General features: G+C 45.7%; 1 protein-coding gene across 1 annotated transcript in view; it reads left to right on the forward strand.

Annotated features, from left to right (window-relative positions):
* The first annotated feature begins 8,538 nt into the window (after nt 1–8,538).
* Nucleotides 8,539–14,526, forward strand: part of MDGA2 (MAM domain containing glycosylphosphatidylinositol anchor 2) — a 1,032,115-nt gene continuing 1,026,127 nt past the window's right edge. The window contains exon 1 of the mRNA XM_066277806.1: nt 8,539–8,973. Coding sequence (XP_066133903.1) covers nt 8,817–8,973 — 157 coding nt within the window. The 5' untranslated portion in view covers nt 8,539–8,816. The remainder of the gene's footprint in view (nt 8,974–14,526) is intronic.

The raw sequence follows: 14,526 nt of genomic DNA on the forward strand, positions 1-14,526 counted from the left end.
GGGGGAACTCCAGACATAGGCTTTAATTATCAAGCTTTAGCCTGAATGATTCAAACTACAGCAGTCTTTCTATAAAGCAGAGTAAAGAAAATTCAAAATTGAAATGGGGTTCATTTTTTCCTTTAGAAGGAAGGCAAACATTCCTCTGGCCATGTAGTAGTCTTGTGGTGGGAGAGAGAAAAAAGAGACATTTGGAAGATGGGGTTGTGCCTATTCTGGAGGGGGACTCCCCTGTTCTACCTGTTAGTTGCATAGGGAGTAGCAACCTTTTTAAATGAAGAATTTTATGGTATAGAAAGCTCGTTTTTTGAATCTTGCTTTAACTCTTGGATGAAGATGCCTCACTGAGTGCAGAGCAGGGATTCTACAAAGGAGTAGAAATATCAACACATGGTATATATGATAAAGATAGAATGAGAAACAGTGTCATTTGGTTTTCCAGTGGGAGTTGTGTGTAGGAGATTCAGACTTTCCTGGTGACTCCAGAGGAGTGTCTGAAAGAAGCCCAAGGTGGGAATGAGGCAGGATCTGACTCCTTACGACTTAACGCCAGTGGGCAAAGATGTGAGTGATGGGTGCAACAGGGTGTGAGGCGCACACTCGAGGGTGAGGTGCAGGATAGCAATGCTGGGTGGAAGAAGACACCTCTCTCCTGATTATCAGGGCAAAACAGGAGCCAAGCACAACTGGGGTGCGGACAAGGAGAAGAACTTATGAAAGAAACACTGAAAAACTGGGTAATTACATAAAGATGATGAAGTTTTAAACCAAAAAGAGACACTTCTTTGAGTTTTCCCAACCACTAGCTGATAGGAGAAGCTTGTTAGCAGGTGAGTTTAATTCTAAAGAATGTTAAAAGTTCCATTTAAATTATATTGCATTATATTACATATTACATTATTATATTATATTATATTATATTATATTATATTATATTATATTATATTATATTATATTATACTTATTATGTGTTGTGATGACAAATTTGAACCCACTACCGAATTATGACCAAAACTCCTTTCCTTTATTTCCTGTTAGATGCATATCTGTAAATTGCTCCAAATATAGACTCTTGAGGAAAGTGTTTGTTCAACTCTATATGTTATCCATGGCTTAATCAAACCATTTCTTTGTCAGAAACAGAGGGTTTCCGTATATTTCTACCACAAGATTTCTAACCCAACTTTGAGGTTGATGTTTAATCTGGTGACCTAGAAGTATAAGCATCACTTTATGTGCATCTGCTTTTTAAAAGACAATAAATAAGCGTTGTGTTAAGCAGAAACCTCTGTGTTAATACTGTATAGTTAAGCCGTGGCCTTCTCCCAGGATACATCCAGGGATGTAGCACTTTCTTTTTTTTTTTTTTTTTTTTTCTTCATTTTTCTGAAGCTGGAAACAGGGAGAGACAGTCAGACAGACTCCCGCATGCGCCCGACCGGGATCCACCCGGCACGCCCACCAGGGGCGACGCTCTGCCCATCCTGGGCGTCGCCATGTTGCGACCAGAGCCACTCTGGTGCCTGAGGCAGAGGCCACAGAGCCATCCCCAGCGCCCGGGCCATCTTTGCTCCAATGGAGCCTTGGCTGCGGGAGGGGAAGAGAGAGACAGAGAGGAAAGCGCGGTCGGAGGGGTGGAGAAGCAAATGGGCGCTTCTCCTGTGTGCCCTGGCCGGGAATCGAACCCGGGTCCTCCGCATGCTAGGCCGACGCTCTACCGCTGAGCCAACCGGCCAGGGCCAGATGTAGCACTTTCAAAAATAATCTTGAAGAAGACTTGTACTCTTAAATTTTCAAGTTCTCTGGAGATATTAAGCTATTCCTAAGTACTGAAATGCCAAATCATTCAAGATAAACTGTAGACTTCAGAATTCAATGTAACTGGACAGAAATGGGACAGATAAACTTTGAATGAAAGCAAGTGCAGTAATGCGTTCAGAGAAAAACATTTCATCATACTTATAAAACTAAATGTTCTGAGCTGTCAGCTAACCTCAAAATGGAAATCATTCAGGTTATTAGTCCATAAACTAATGTTCTCCAACAACTAACAAATAAGAAAAATACTGAATAATATGTTACTTGAGCACTATATGCCAGCGATGAGCGATGCATCATAGATGTATTACTTTATATAAAACTGTTAGTAACCTCTTGCTCTTTTTATTTTATGGGATAAGGGAAATGTCAAGGTCACACTGATGTCAGCAATTCAAGCCCAAGGCACTAAGCTGTGTAAGCTCAGACATTTACCTACTATGTTATACTGCCCTGCACTGAATACCTTCTATTTTGGAACAAATGAACATTGGGTTTGTTCCTGGAATAGTGTCAGAAATATACTAAGAGTTCAAGAGAGACACGCCAGAATAAGAATAAATATAGGGCAAGGGCTACTAAAATCACCAAGGCCATAGTAGATGAAGATAGGTTTTTAAAATTATTATGCATTCAAGACTCAAACTATAGAAAACAGGAGTGATTTATGAATTCCTGGAGGTCCAGCATGCCAGTCTTGAAAAGAGGACCTCTGAGCGGGGATGGTCTTTACCAAATAAGAACAAACTCTCAGAGGTTTGTGATTTTTAAGCTGAAGATAGAGTAGGAAGCATAACAAGGCCTTTGCCTCAGTTTTCCACCTCTCCCTCTCCTTTTCTTGGTTTTCTTGGTTTCGATCCTCCTCACTGGCAGCCACAGTATATCTGGGACCTTAGCCCCATCATCTGGTAGCAAATTACCTTGGCTCCCTCTCAAAACAATATCCATATGTTCACCCTCTCCAGGAACCATTCTTTTTAATTTGAATGCTGGATATGCTACCTGCAGGGATTATTCTTTGGGTATGTTGTTGCATCTTCAAGTTACATATCAGAACCTGGCATCCCTCAGTCCACACAGTGGGGATTTGATGTGCTCCCTTATTTCTAAAATTTGCTGTTGCCTTACTCTTTGATACTTTTGTTCTTCCTAAAGCCCTGTTGAGGGACAACCCTGTTTCCCAAAACAAAACCCTTGTCTCATACTTAACACCAGTATCTGGGTTCTGTGGCCTCCAAACAATTGCTGCCTACCCCGCCCCTCCTTCCCGCCACCTGTCTCCTGGAAATGACCAGCACCTGGAATTCCCCAATGCTCTGCTCTTTCTCGAATTGGAAATCATGCTTCACTATCATCTGAAACCACCAACAATATGTGATTCTGTTTAGACATCTAAGCTTGCATGCTGTTACTAAATAGGAAGAAATAAAACAAGGTGAACAGGCATTTGGCTAGAGAAAATTCACTAGGACTGGAGACTGTGTACCCTATGAGAATGGTTCTGCTTTAGAGTTAATCAAACTTTATTGTAATCTGGGTAAGCTTTCAAGAGATCTGGTCTATTGGGCAGAGGCTGAAAGAATAATAGTATGGGGTCTCAAGTGCATATCTGTGCCATAGAACAACAGAGCTTGCCTTAACAGGTTTTAGAACTATCTGAAGTAGATTTAGCCTCAGGATAAAAAAGGTAGGCCAGGAGTCCAGATATGCAGCCAACTAGATAATGATCAGGGTGGGTTATAGTCCCAGTAAATTGATAAGAGCTGGAAATCTGCACCCCAAAATAGAGCAAGCCAAGGAAGTATGTGGCTCCGGTCAGGGTGTACAATTCTTGAAAGTTTATTGTATACCATTGATGCTTTTTACATTCTTGTTCAGTTTTTATGAACTGGAAAGGGAGCCATGTGATTTAAAGGGCTAGCAGGGGAACAGGGAGTAGCCATAAATAATACATATAAGATCTGGTACACTGTATTTGCTTTGTGGGAAGAGGCTAGACTGGAAAGAAAAAAAGAAAAACAGATTTGCCATTGATATTCTGATTTTACCCACTCAGTTGTGCCTCCATAACGACTAGTTTTTCTCATCTCTATCCTACCACCTTGGGTGAATCTTGTAGCAAGGCACGATTCCCTCCATGACATTGCTTCTCTCATGCTAGCTAGGTGGGACATCATGCTCATACTGAAGGATGGAGATAGAAATTTAAAATGAAACTATGGTCAATATAACTATCGCAGGTTATTAAGGTAATTAGTGCCATCAGGGGAGAGCCCTTAAAGTTTTACAAGCCTGTAGTATCCATTGCTGCTCCATCAGAGACAGAAGGATACTTTTTTTTTTTAATTTTTTTTTTAATTTTTCTGAAGCTAGAAACGGGGAGAGACAGTCAGACAGACTCCCGCACCTGCCCGACCGGGATCCACCTGGCATGCCCACCAGGGGCGACGCTCTGCCCACCAGGGGGCGATGCTTTGCCCCTCTGGGGCATCGCTCCGTTGCGACCAGAGCCACTCTAGCGCCTGGGGCAGAGGCCAAGGAGCCATCTCCAGTGCCCGGGCCATCTTTGCTCTAATGGAGCCTTGGCTGCGGGAGGGGAAGAGAGAGACAGAGGAAGGAGAGGGAGAGGGGTGGAGGAGCAGATGGGCGCTTCTCCTGTGTGCCCTGGCTGGGAATCGAACCCGGGACTTCCGCACGCCAGGCCGACGCTCTACCACTGAGCCAGCCGGGCCAGGGCCAGAAGGATACTCTTCAATGGGCCCTGATAGTAATCAAATGTGAGATTCCTTTGGGTTCTCTGCAATATCCATATTCACTAAGCAAAAATCTAAGAAGCTGGTGATCTGTTCAGTTATTTACACTGCTCCTGTGGGAAGCTGCTCTAACTGGGCCACACAGAATGGCCTGGGTTTGAGTTCATTATAGCCTATGGCCCTGCTCTCTAGAGCTCCTCCCCTTCTCTTTGCTAAACCACTTCTCTGCCTCTCTTAAGCCTTAGCTAAGGCTCACCACCTGGAGGCCCTCAACAGCTAGTGCTAAGGTGTGGTTGTATACATCATTCCTGTTTGGTCAGGACAGTCTAAAAATGTTGAATTTCAAGGCAAACAAAACAAAAACTTTTGTTGACTGAACTGGCCAATTGTTTCTATAAGTAATCTGTCCACTATTTTCATAAGAAAAAAATATTAAATGTAGTGCAATGTTTATTCTTACTGCCATGTAGCCCAATTAAGGATTGCATGTAAACTGCCATCCTGTGCCTGGGACTTTATTTATATAGCACTTACAATGTCAATAGATGTAGCAGTGCATGTGTTGACCAACACATCTTGTCCACTGGATTGTGTGTTTCCTAAATGAAAGGGTTCTATTCTATATGTCTTTAAGTGTCTAATATCCTGGGTCATGTGTTGGGGACCGAAAAGCCAATAGGGTTTTTGCAATTTAGATTTTTGGGGGACAGCTTTGGGGAACTGGCACTAAGCTGACAGACTGCCCAACCCCCACCTCACTTGTTCTGTGAAGTTGCAAAAGGCTGTTAAACTATGGTGCAAAGTTGTTTATGCTCATCCTACCCCCCATGTCCCCAGGAAAGACTGGAGGCAAGTTTCTTCTATCATTTGTTTTGTGTAAAGCTAAGATGTTATGTATGGTGGGGGTTTTCCGCACTTGGTAAAATTCTTGGATTGCCTTGGAAATATGATCAGAGATCCCATTGATTTGCTAATGGCCCACTTTGCCCTATAGATAAAGCAAGCCGAGGTGGTGGAGCATGCTCTGTTCTTGCTAACAGCAATTGCAGAGCCCTCCCGACTCCATTCTTTATTTCTTTAAGTGTATTTTCTTAATTCCGCTCCATTCCCACTCAGGACCTGGAATTACTAGCTGTGCGGGTTTGCGGCAGTCAGGTCTGGTCCAGAGTGGATACATCTGGCTCTTACCCCAGTTGAAATAAATCGTAAAATGGCTGGTTTCTCTAAGTCTCTATAAGTTCTCTCAGGAACTGCTGAAGGCTCCACGGGTAAATGGTCCTTTCCTAGACAGAAATGTGCACTCCATTGAAAAGAAAGGCCCTGTGTTCCTGAAGCTTATGTCCTAATATTGAAGGTTAAGAAAAGCAGTCACCATTATGAATACTCAGTCTTGGTTCCTTTGTCAAAGTAACTGATTTTTTTCTGGGGGTGGGGATAAAATATTTCAATTTAGAGTTCTGAAATCACTAAAGAACCCCACAACTGATTCCAAAAATAAGAATCAGAACAGAACAGTACACACATGGAGGTGAATTACTATTTAAGAATATGAGCAGTTAAAATCTGGAGGTAAAGCGCCTGGTGGACAAGATGCACTTGAGCTGTGAGCTGCCCCTTGAAGCTGCTGTGCTGCAATATTCAGGAATGATCTGTTTTAAAAGACAAATCTCTGGAAACATGACAATGCCCCCCCCCCCCCAGGGCCACCACCACAGTGAATGAGCTTTACTCATTCCTCCTCAGAAATGCCACACGTTGAGTTTTGCTCCTAGAGTGTCACTTAATTCCATCCACGTGAAAGTGGCATTTCATTAAGAAGGGGTGGGTTCTCAACACTGTGATGCGTTCACTGGACCCTCAACATTCCTGGTTCCTCTTAGTCTTGTAAACCCAGAGGGTAATCACTATATCACACCTATAAAAATAATATGTATAACTCACTTAAGTGAGAAAAAAGATCTTAGTGGGAACAGCTGGGGCCTATTTATTTTCTAGTGCTTGGAGTCTCCTCCCCACAGCAGAAACGGGGAGAGGGGCTTGCAGTGTTTTATCAATCTATTATGGAAGCAGAGAAATAAATAGCATGTTCCAGATTTTCCATAGCGACTACTTCAGTAACACATGCATAAATAACACGTTTTTAGCTATTTTAATCACTTTCCTATCCAATGCTGTCTGGATTAGTGAAGAATACATTCAACAAAGTGGATTGCACTGAATATCGTGGTTACAGAAAAATCACAAACCATTACTGTATTTCCAGTTTTTTTTTCCTATTAATTTTTGGAGTAGTTCTATACTACTTCCTTTTTAAATTAAAGATGATTTTCATTTTTAGTCCCTTTGTAGCTATGAATTTCTTAAGCCTCTCCGTCCAGTTGAGACTGTGGCTGTTTCTCACAAAAGATTTTCAAAGCGGTTAACTTAAGTAGGAGACAGTGCACATTTAAACTAAGCTCAGAACTCCTAGTATTTCTGCCCTGGAGACTTCAACGTCTTGATAACCTTATTTCCATTTAAAAGGGTAGGAACAGGGAAGAAAAGAAGCCGCTTCCAAGTGCTTCGGCCTGTTCTGCCCTCTAGTACTGCAGCACGGATCCTGGAAGACCTTGGGCAGCGGGGAGGCGATAGTGTGTCTGTGATTCCCCCGGGTCTAAGGTGGTCGCTGGCTCTTCCGCGGGCAAATGCACACAGCGGCATCAGAAATCACCACCGGCGTGCGCGGCCGCGGAGCTCGCGGGGAGTCGGAGAGGGCCTCGGCGGGGCCCGGGCTGGCCGGCTGCGCTGGCCTGGCCGAGCCTCTTCGCGCCGTCTGTACTGATGAGCGCCGGGCGGCACGGGAAGGCCGGGCGCAGGGGGAGCGGCGTGGAGGCAAGCGGCCGAGCCGCGCACCCGGCTTTGACGTCGCCCGGTGCGGCTGGCAGCTCGCGCTACCGGCACGTAGCGCACAACGTGACCACACACAGCCTTCCCCTCCGGCAGCCCGGCCGCGGCCGCCGCTTCGCTGCACCCTCCTGCTTCTGCTCCTCTTCTTCGCCTCCGCGGCGCGCACCCCCGCGCACACCCCGGGATTCCAGCCGGTTTCCAGCCCGGGGTACCCCGCCGCCCTGCCCGGGCACCTCCGCCGCAGCTTGAGCTCGAGCGGCGGTCACGCAGCCAGGTTCCTTCTCGGGCAGCCCTCCCGGGTGCCCCGCCGGACGCCCGCACCGCGTTAGCATCAGAGGGGAAGCTCTTCTGCAGCTCCCTCCGCTCAACTCCCGAGGCTTCCGACGCCCCCACCCCTCCACCTGGCGGAGGCGGCGCGGCAGCGGAGGGACGCGCGGGGCCGCTGAGCACGCGTAGACGTGTGTGCGGCTCCGTCCTCTGTTGCTGCCTCTCGCGAGTGACGGTGCCTGAACTCTGCTTTCGGCTCCCGGAATCGGCGCGGCTGGCCCAAGGCCCCTCTTCGCTGGCGGGGCGCTGACGGCTATTTCGGAGGACCGTGGTGGTGGCGGCGGCGGCGGCGGCGGCTGAGGCTGGTGCCTGGGAGAGCTCCAGACGCACACTGTGCAGCCTGTCGATCCCTCTCCTGTTCCTTCTTTCTCCTCCCCCTCCTCCCTCCCCACCCCAGTCCCCCAGTCCCACTCCTCCTCTTCCTCCTCTCCCTGCTCGGCGATGCGAGCCTGTGTCGTGTAACAGGATTGGCGTTGCAATGGCAACTGATGGAATGGGGGAAGGCAAGACAGCAGGGCTGGGGGCTCCGGACTGCGGGCGGGCGGGCTGCTGCCGCCGCTTGATGCTCCCCCGGGGACCTTCGCGAGTTACTTTGTAAAGGCGAACCCGAGCGAGGAAGCCCCTGCGCGGCGCCGCGAGTAGGAGGCCACTTCCTGCTGCTCGCCAGCGCCGGGCTCTCAGCGCTCCGGCACCCGGACCTTGGCCCGCGCCCGCCGCCCGCCCGGCGCGCAGCAGCTCGCCGCTGCGGAGAGCCAGCCCGCTCCCGCGAAGAATACTTCGCCTCTCGGCTCCCCTTCCCTCACGCCCCCCGCTCTCCCCCAGCGTCTGCGATTTCCCAGGCGCCCGGTGGGAGTGAGGCGAGCTTGTGAGTGCGTGTCAAGGTATTGTGAGAGTGTGTGCGTGCGTGCGTGCATGACTGTGGGGTGTGTGGGGCTCCTGTGCTCCGCTCACGGCTGCCGCGGGGGAAGGACGCACGGACGGCGCTTCCCTCGGTGAGCGGTTCCTGGGCACCTCGGCGCGGCCCGGGCGCGAATGGAGCGCGCTCGCCCGGCCGCCGGCCTCCGGAACGTCCCGCTGCTTTCCCCTTGGACTGGATATGTTCATGTTCACGGGAAGATGGATTTAGTGTACGGTCTCGTGTGGCTGCTGACTGTTCTCCTGGAGGGGATCTCCGGCCAAGGAGTGTACGGTGAGTGCAATCGCGACGCTATATCGTGACCTTGTGATTCTTAAGCAAGATAGGCTGGTGAGCGAAAATGCACGACTAGCGCCGTGGCGGGGCCCCTCCCGGCGTGGCATTGGGTTTACACTTCATCACGTTATTGGGAGCTATCAGGACGCAGCGAGCGCGCTGCGGATTGGGCTGCGAGACGCTTGCACGGCTTCTCGGCTTGTGTTCGGAGTTGTGTCGGGCCGGCAGCATCGCTCTCCTGCGAACGAGTGGCTTTGCGCTTGATTTATCTCTGCCGGGGACCCGAGCTCTAGCAGTCTTTGATTTAATAATGATTTGGCTCCTCGCGTGCCGCCGTGTCGCATCCGCGGTTTCCCCCGAAGGGAGGCTTCGAATGTGACCCCAGTGAGCTCCCCATCCGTCTCCGCCCCCCTCTCTTCCCCACCTTGTCTTATTTGTGTGTGTGGATGCCTACATGACTTGATTTTCCAGCTCAGGAAGTGGGGTGACAGTTGAGTTGCAATCTGCACCAGCCATTGGCATGAGCGTTGACTTGGGGAGGGGAAAATAGCAGGCAAGATTCTTGGTGCCAGACACAATTAAGGAACATGTTTGTGTGAATGGAGGAGAAAAGGCATGAATGAACGGATGGCCAAGTTCGCGCGTCTGGTCTCCAGGGCAGGACACCAGCTCCCTGCAACTGGAACACAGTCTCTGTTCTCTGAAAAACCTATGTCTGGGCGGATAAGGACTGAGAGAAGGGATAGCTTGTTAACTGGAAGGTTTTTAAGACCTCAAGAGGAAATCCAGGTTCCTTTGCCTGTCAGCAGTTGGCACCCTTGGCTTTCAGGACGAAAGACACACTGACACACACAGCCTCTGGCTCTGGCTGAAGTGTGTCTTCTCCTAGGACTAGAAGGCGTGCCACAAAGGAAAAATAACTTTTGAGATCTCAAGATATAGTGAGGAGTTTGGGAGGACAGGCTTTCAGGGGACAGCAGGCCAAAACTCACCCACAGCTCACCTAGGGCTAATATCAAGAGAATGTGTGCTGGTCACCCAACTCACTGTTGTCTGCCATCTCACCTGGGGGTTTGAATTGTAGCACTGCAGTGTTAGGTCTGTGGCTGACCCCCCAACCCCCACCTGGGCAAAAGGCATGAGTGTTTGTGGAAATGTTGGACCTTTCCCTGCAGACCGGAGACCTGACTGCAGACTGCTGAGTGAGCTTCCAACAAGGGGACCTTGAGTCCTCAAACTCTCTGAGAAGGTTGAATGTTCAGTGAGTGGGTTTTTGGGAGAGGATGGGTGAGAGCCAACCTTTACTATCTTCTGTGTGTTCTGCTTAGGGGTGAGCAGTGCAGTGCTGGGTGGTGGCTGGGAGGGGTCTCACCCCCACACTACACCCCAAGAGTAGTGAGTTTTGGCCTCCCCTGCATTCCATCTGCCACTCCCCTTTTATGTCTTCCCAGTTCCCTCCCTGGCTCCTGCTAAAAAATCTTGATTTTCTCCCACCTCTAAGCATCTTCATTTCCCCTCTCTTCCTACTTCCTGTTTCACAAATGGAAGCGAGCTTGCTTGACGGTGGTGATGATGGTGGTGGTGGTATATTGTGTTTGTAGGAGAGAGATGCTGAGACTCCTGACAGATCTTACCTCTTGGCAGAGGTTAGGAGGTGGGGCCTCAGGCAGAGCAGGAATTCCTTTAGTGCTCTTGTGCCTTCTGCCACACTCTGGTGTCTGAGAAGCTGAGTGGCCAGGATTCTAGGGAATGCTGGAGTTTGAGTCTTCTCAAAGAACTGTTCCTTAATGTGGGAGAGTCTGAATTCCTTTTATCCCATATCCAAATGTTTGTTTTGCTCTCTTTGGTTGAGATTATCCCAGTAAAACAAGTTTTTATTTTTTTAATCATGTTTATGTGTGTGTGTATGTGTGTGTGTGTGTGTGTGTGTGTGTAGGGGAAGATGACAGGTGAGAAAGATTGGTGGGGAGGGCAGCAGGATGGCTGGAACTGTCTGGATTAGAAAGACATGGTTCCGAATTCCTGTCACTTTTTATAATGCAGATTATTTGTCTTGACAGGTCTCATTCATGTTATATAGTGGAAAAGGGCATGATCTAGGAATGGAGACAAGTAGAAAACAATTGCATTAGAACAATCCTTTGCTCATGTTGCTAAACAATAAAGAAGAAGGCAGTTCTGCTGCTGACTCTATCATTGGTTTATTTTAATATTGATGTAGTTATTAGTCACTTAGCTAAGAATAGAATCGGCTTTGTGAAAATTAATCAGCATCCCTGGTTGTTATAAATGCCACAGCTATTAGGTGGGTGAAAAAAATTTATCACTTTTCAGCTATGCTTTCCATATCACATAGTTATGTTCTCAGAGTGGAAACCCTTAACCTTCAGTATCAACCTGAGGACTTCTCAGAAATGCATTTTGAGACCCAGCAATCTGTGTTCATTACCTCAGGACATGATTCTGATGCATGCTAAAGTCTGAGAACCACTAGTTATAATCCAGATTTCATTGCCTTGACTTTGTAAATCATGACCGTTCTTAATTTAAATAGTTTTATTTTTATTTGTGGAAGAACGTACGGAGAAGGGCACAATTTATTTTTATTACATAATAAAGTGTTGATTAGTTGTAAGGGACATAGACAAAAAAGTTAGTGTAAGATTATAAAGTGTGTTTTGAACATTTTACAGGAAGAGAATTAGAAATGATATTTTAAAAAAACAAGTCAATTTTATTTTTATTTATTTAAAAATTTTTTTTAAAAATTTTATTTATTCATTTTAGAGAGGAGAGACAGAGAGAGAGAAGGGGGAGAGGAGCTGGAAGCATCAACTCCCATATGTGCCTTGACCAGGCAAGCCCAGGGTTTCAAACCGGCGACCTCAGCATTTCCAGGTCGACAGTTTATCCACTGCGCCACCACAGGTCAGGCACAAACCAATTTTAAACAGACACTTCAAAGACCTAGATTTGAACTTGGTTAGCATAAAAGTCTATATCCTTATATTTCTTTATTTGCCTACATTTTCACATGCAAAAGCATTCATACTACACACAAAAAGATAGTATTGTTTATTAATACTGTTTTGTAGTAGCTGGGTTCAAGGAGGAATAAAAATGGTGTTATAGGTAATTCGGGCAGATGACTTCATTGCAGCCTAATCTTATGTACATGATTTGGACATAGATCATTGTAACCTTTCTTTTTTAAAAGACCTAAGCAACTCCTCTTCTTGGCTGAAAAACTGAGCATGAAATTCATATTTATTTATTTATTTTTTAGCAGTTGAGAAAATTTGATTTAATGTGTGGATTATGTTGTTTTGAGTTACTATAGTCTTCTTCCTGTTGTGCTCAATATACTTGGCACACATGTACGGTACTTAAGTGTAAAGGTTCTGCTGTCCACCTAGGAACTTCTTTTTAGTTATCTCGGGATATACTGCTTGAATCACTCACTGCACAATGTGCTGGATTGTGTGTAAGTGTGGCAGTTGAGTAAGGGAGATTACCCTTTAATTTATATCTGCCTGTCCAACCTCTATCAATAATTCTGATGCCATTAAAAATATTTTTAATTTTTTGTGACAAAGACAGAGAGAGAAACATAGAGAGGGACAGTGACAGGCAGACAGGAAGGGAGAGATATGAGAAACATCAAGTCTTCGTTGTGGCACCTTAGTTCATTGATGGCTTTCTCATATGTGCCTTGACCCCGGGGACTACAGCAGAGCGAGTGACCCCTTGCTCAAGCCAGTGATCTTGGGCTCCAGCCAGCGACCTGAGACTTCAAGCTAGTGGCAGTTGGGCTTAAGCCAGTGACCATGGGGTCATGTCTAAGATCCCATGCTCAAGCCAGCGACCCTGCGCTCAAAAGGAATGAACCTGCTCTCAAGCCAGAGAGAGACCTTGGGGTTTCAAACCTGGGTCCTCTGCATCCCAGTCTGATGCTCTATTCACTGGCCACCACCTGGTCAGGCTAAAAATATTTTTTAAATGACATTTTTTCTGTATACTACCTAGCTATTCCATATCAGAGGTAGCATTACAGTAATATAAATTATTTGAAAACACTTCTGAAAGACTGTAAAGCTTTCTTCTAAAAAGCAGCATTAAAAAATGTAGAGTTTCTTAGACAACTGTGCCAACTATTTTTATGGATAACATCCATTTGGAGATATCTATATTTGTGTAGTTTTAAAAAGCCATTTTCTTAAGTTATTTTATTTTGAAAGGTTTTTGTATTCGATTTTTTTCTCAATACTCTTGAAATTTTTAATTTTTTGAAATTTTATTTTTACTCAAACCAAAAGTGATTAAATGAACGTCAGCTGGCATCCACTTGTACTCCCATTGCATTTTCAGGGTAGCTGATTAAACATAGCATCAAGGATTACAATGTAAACCTCAAATAGTGTAAGTCATTCTTTGGCAGTAAATAATTTGGGCTGTTTTACTGTGTTTTCCAGAAATACTGTTGATAATGACAATATTGATAATCATATCTCCTGTAAACTTTTCAGTTGTCTTTCTAAAACAAGCAAAATTACTTCATTGCCGCACACTATTTTTACATCTGGCCCTTCATAACCTTAATTTCCAAGGAGGCTAATAAAAGACTATAACTATGTTAACAGGAGAAATCCCCACTCCAAAGTTAAAACAAAATAAAGTTCATATCTGAATAGTTTTTATGGGAGCCAGATCAGACAATGACGTGGTGTCTTGACATAGTTATTGCACTGTTTCTAAATAGCTTCCAGGATGTACTTGAAGCAATAAATAGAGTAAGTTTATCAAACACATGTGTATGATGCATTAGCAAACTATATTTGCTCCATTCAAGTTATATGAATTAACTCATACAATTGACATCCAAGCAGTAGCTGGATGGAATTGAGAACCAGGACATATAAATATATAATGGACAGGAATTACCTGGAAGATAATTCAGATTGTCAGTGGGTTTAATGTAGATGGACAGACTGACCCAAAAGGATAAGGATACTCTGGAAGGTCAGTTGACCATTATACTTCGTTTCAAGATGTCATCCTTATGGCAAAGGTGTCCAAAGTGCACTAAGTTGTAATTTTTTGCCCACTGTGTGTTTGAAGAGAACTTGTGCTCAGAAATTGCTTTTGACTGAACGTATATATAGGATGTCAGCTTATGGAAGGAGAGGAGGAGATGACTTTGATAAATGTTGCTGAAAAAAATCATCTAAAGCTTTTATCAAATACAGTCAACTCTAACCTTTTCTCTTCCTACTTCTCACCCAATTGTCGCTTCGCATACACACACACAGACACACATGCACACACACGCACATAGACACACTTATATGATCACCACCTTGGCCACCATCACAAGAAAAAGCGAGAAGTTCTTTGTATCTTGAGTATTTACAAGTTAATTGAGAAGATAAAGCCAAATGTAAAAACAGAAGAAGGCTCTGAGAAACATACACGTTTGTGCTTAGAGGAAAGAGGGCAATTATAGGTGGTTTTGTGGTTGGAGGGATCATGAAAAAACTGATACATCAAGGG

Source organism: Saccopteryx bilineata, chromosome 4 (assembly GCF_036850765.1).
Source record: "Saccopteryx bilineata isolate mSacBil1 chromosome 4, mSacBil1_pri_phased_curated, whole genome shotgun sequence".
Lineage (NCBI taxonomy): Eukaryota > Metazoa > Chordata > Mammalia > Chiroptera > Emballonuridae > Saccopteryx > Saccopteryx bilineata.